General features: G+C 40.1%; 1 protein-coding gene across 1 annotated transcript; it reads left to right on the top strand.

The window, feature by feature from the left end:
* The first annotated feature begins 430 nt into the window (after positions 1-430).
* LOC140737537 (interleukin-8-like) lies at positions 431-4,241 on the top strand. The gene is made up of 4 exons (XM_073063984.1): positions 431-537; positions 855-984; positions 1,114-1,193; positions 3,130-4,241. The coding sequence occupies exons 1-4, from the start codon at positions 477-479 to the stop codon at positions 3,147-3,149; spliced, it is 291 nt and encodes a 96-aa protein (XP_072920085.1). The 5' UTR covers positions 431-476; the 3' UTR covers positions 3,150-4,241.
* Positions 4,242-4,684: the final 443 nt, after the last annotated feature.

The following is a 4,684-nucleotide window of genomic DNA, read 5'->3' as shown; positions in this document are numbered from 1 at the left end:
CTGGAAATCACAATATAAAGTACCATCAGCATGCTCTTCTGAGCTGAGGAATCTCGAACTACCTGAGCAGTAAAGCCTGAAACTGGACTGATCTTATTCAAGGAAAACAGTTGTTTCATTTTACACCATTCACTTTGCTGAAGGTGGATTTTAAACTTCCATAACATTAATCGATAAATCTTAACAAATCACACGTGACTAAGTCACTACCTATTGTGCTATATAATGCAGCTGCAGTTGCAAACCACACAATTGCTGTGATGTAGAAAGACGAAAGTGAAAGAAGATCTGCCTCAGAAGCAGGGAAATTCCCTTATTCGGGACGTCAGTGTTTGGCAGAGTTCACTGCAGGAGATGATGCAAGCTGGAGAAGAGAATCTACATAAATAGGAGCTCACTGGATGTCTGAGCATAACTTGTTTCAGCAGGTAACTAGTGCATTAGACAGAAGATCCTTCAGCAGTACCAAGTGGAAGATGGAGAGAACAGCCACTGTAACCATCCTCATCCTCCTTCTGTGTGCCATTGCTGCACAGGGTATGTTGAGATAACTGAGCATATTTTTTATTTTTTATTAAAATAATGCACAAAGTCTATGATCTTGTGGGTCATGTACTATTTAACAAAAAAATTAAATACCTCCAGATCATTGTAAGTCTAATTCAGAAAGCTAGACAACCATTATAGAAAGAACTGCAACAGGATTTCCATTGTTTATGTGGACTGCAGCTACAATTCAATCTTTGTCAAAATAATGATGAAGCTGATATGCTGGAGTAATGACCAGCACGTTTTACAGGCATTTCTCTCCTTGAAGCAACAATGAAATCTGAGTGAATATAATCTTTCCTCAGGTGTTCCGATTCCAGGAGCGGAAGGACGCTGCAAATGCGTTCAGACCAGCTTCGATGTTATTCATCCGAAGTTCATCAGGAGCTTGAAATACATTCCCAGTGGATCGCACTGTGAGAGAGCAGAGATAATGTGAGTAAATGAGTCAGACTATCATCTTTAACTCTATTCCTTTACTGATGTTTATTTAATAAGCTGTGCACATTAAGAGGGACATACTAGTTCTGTGAATTAAATTTGAAAGACTTTTTCTTTTCGCAGTGTCACCCTGAGAAATGAGAAGAAAGTGTGTGTGGATCCTGATGCCAAGTGGTTACAGGCTCTCATGAGAGCCATGAAAGGTTAGTGTTTGCTGTTTGTCAACATTCATGCTTTAGCTGCCAGGGAATGGAGATGCAGTGAATTGTTGATGCCGTGTGACTCTGGTTCTTCATAGTGCAGGGTGCTGTCTGTTCATCCCTGCTTAACCTTCCCACCACCATTAAGCATCTTCCAGTACCCTTCCTGCATGTGTGAGTCATAACCCAGAATATGTGCAAGTTATGGAGTCAGTGCTGAGTCTGTCACTGCCCTCACTCAAATTCGTTATCAATCTTCCCTGGAACTGTGGTAGGGAACTGGAAGTAGAGGTTTGGTCACTATCACTATATCAATTGCAGGAGCAATGGCTGGTAGCAATTATCACACATTTTACAACCTAGCTGAGCCCAACAAATGAAGAACAACTTTTATTCTGATTAGAGATGTTAGGTATAAAATATTAATTAGTGATTTTCCCCATAGGTTGCAGCCGTAGTACAGGGGAAGTTGAGGAATAGATCACTTGGATGCCGGTTACAGAGAATGTTTTGTCTTGGATGGTGTCCAGAGTATTGATAATGGTGTCATGGTTCCGGTTGGCCGTTACCCTTTAACACTTCTTTCTCCCTGATCATGCCTTAATTTCAGTCAATTGCCACTAGTTACCCAATAATCGTACACCTGGCTTTCATCAGAGACTGGGAAATAAATACGAGGACTACTCTATCACAGGTTGCCAGTTCATTGGTCAATTCTCGTGTGATACTTTGTTCCCTGTTCCGATTAGAACCATTATTTCTAAGTTCCGCTCTAGTTTCTAGAGAGTCCCTGTGAATCCTGTCTCCTTGTCAAGATCCCTCTGGTTTCCTGCTCTACGTTCAGGTCAACGCCAGCCTCCCCAACTGAGTCGACGTGCCAGAGTCCTGTACTTGGGTTCTCCTCTGTCGCCCCCGTGTAACAAATGGAGCTACAGACAGTGTTCATACTCTGGAGTCTTGCCTTGTGCAGAGATTATAAGATGAAAAATGAATGTCAGAAGGTGACTCAACTCAGATGACTACAGTAGATAGTGAATTGTTGATGCTAGGGAAGACAGCAATGGCAATGCCAATGACAATTATTAGTGTCCTGACCTTAAGACTGTCCTTGACATTACCATTGCTGTCTTCCCTAGCATCAACCGTTCGTTGTCTATTTTATACAGTATATGCTTACGCATGAACTTTATGAGAAGTTGGAAGTAAAGTCAGAACTGAGATGGGGATCCAAAAGCAGAGGTTGGGTCACTGTAAAGCTACCAATCACAGGACCAGTATTCACTCCTTTTAGAACCCAGCTGAGTCCAAACAATGCAGACCATTCTTTATTCAGCGTTGGTACATTAGGAATGTTTAATAGTGAATTTCCCCACAGGTTGCAGACACTGAACATGGGAGGTTGAGAGATTGATGGGTTAAGGTGCCAGTTAAGGAGAATGACTTGTTCTGATTGGTATTGGAGCTGCACTGATTCAGGAATTAAAGATTGTTCATCACACACTAAAGTTGTGCCTGGTAGATAGTGGAATGGATGATAAATGGGTATCAGGACTGACTCTCCACCTTATAAATGCAGCTAGTAAGTTTGTGAAGATAAAAATGATATTGCCAAGGATAGTTCTTGGGCCATTGCCTGGCCTGTTGGTTGGCATAAATGTCACTTGGCTTATACACATCCATACCTGAATGCTATCAAGGTCTTTACCTATGCTTGAAATGAGTCAGTTTGTGAGGAATTTGAAGTGGATTTGAACGCTGCTCAATGTATTTAGAATAATGCCCCTTCCAGAATCATTGACATATTACCAAGTTTCCAAAACATAGCAATCTGCTCCTCTTTGTGGAAAGTCAGTTTGAGAATTCTCGTAGTTCTTTTGCAGATGACACAGGATGCTGTATTACTGTGGGTAACAATGCAAATTATTGAATTTTATTTCAGGAGGCAAAAAACACAAGTGAAAAAATTGAAGCCACAAAATGAAGAATTCACTTCCACCTCTGGATTATCCGACGGGGAATGATGGAAGCTCAGCCCCGGGCGCTAACTCTGTGATGTCAGCACCCAGTGGTTCGTTCCAGTGTCTCCTCTTCATTGTCTTCTGAGAGTGATCTTGGAGTTCCTCCCTGTCACAGGACATGTTTGCACCATTCCGCACTACCTGTTTACATTTGAGGATGCCATGTGATATTTGTGTTAAACATTGTGCCAAGTCCAAAGTTTCTTTGGACATCTGTGGTAAATTTCGGACATGTGAGATGGACATCAATTGTTAAGACTTAATGTTAATTCTAAGAGAGGGAGATGAGGGTGAGGTTGGAGCAATGGTATTTATTAATTTCCGTGGCTACCTTATTCAAAATGAATTTGGTTGACAAGGGAAGTCAGTGACCTCTGGGATAAAATTCACACACCGTTCACATCCCACCCTCTCCCTTTTGCTGCCTCTCTTCACAAACCCAGAAATGAAAGAGGATAAATCGGCCAATGTGCAAAGAAGGATTACCTTTTGTTTATTTCATTAATATTATCTGAGTCAGAATGTTGTAGATGTAAATAATTAAATCATTCCTCCTTTTTTCTTGAATATATGAAGTGATGCAGCATTGTTGCAATGATTTCTAGTGAAAAAATTTGTAGACATCTTTGTTATTTAAAATCTTGCTACTCTGTAATACAGAAATGACAATATTGTTGACCAGTACTGTTTGACTGAAGCACTTTTGTGCCAAAATGTAAGAACAAATAACTGCAAGTAACATACATGCCATTTCACAGCGCTGTTTATTGACCATTGACAATTCACTGAAACTGTAGTGCTTTCTGTGTAAAATGTCAAATTTTAGTATCTATCTAAAGTCTATGGGAGGAAATTTTCTGCAGTTGTAATTTTCATGTAAAGTACCTTCATTTTAGAAGGTAGTGCTGCTAATAGTCTGATAATTACTGGAGAAAATGAAACTTGTAAATAGGAACAAGTGATAGAAATGGTAATAGAAATCTTTGCCTTGAGGGCACTTTCACTGTCTGGACAGTTGATGTACTGAAAGCACTTAAGAAAATAAAATAAAGTGAATTTCTCATGAAGAACTTGTTGCGACCCTTTCTGAATTTTGAGTACTAAGTTTCTGGTTTGTTTCACGGAGTTTCTTTAATTTACTTCACATCATACAAATGGTCTGGGCAGGCACTTGGCTCACACTGAGATAACTACACTACGAAGTGAAACCAGTAATGTTGCAGTTGTACAAATTGCCTACTCAACCCAAGGGGTTATGTGAGGAAAATTAAGGAATTAGAGATGTGAAATTTGGATTTAGCTGAGTAAAGAAGATTACTTTTGAACACTTGGTCTGTAATTCAACACAGGCAGGCAAGTTTCCCTTTGCAGTCAATAGGAAACTGGAACTGCTGCAGAGGGCTAAAGCTGACATGAAGTTTAGTTCAGGGTCAGCATGAGCCCATTAAATGTAAATTCTCTTATCATTACTTCGTT

This window comes from Hemitrygon akajei, chromosome 13 (genome assembly GCF_048418815.1).
Source record: "Hemitrygon akajei chromosome 13, sHemAka1.3, whole genome shotgun sequence".
Lineage (NCBI taxonomy): Eukaryota > Metazoa > Chordata > Chondrichthyes > Myliobatiformes > Dasyatidae > Hemitrygon > Hemitrygon akajei.
Note: the sequence above shows the minus strand (reverse complement) of the source record. Positions and strands in the feature narration are given on the sequence as shown.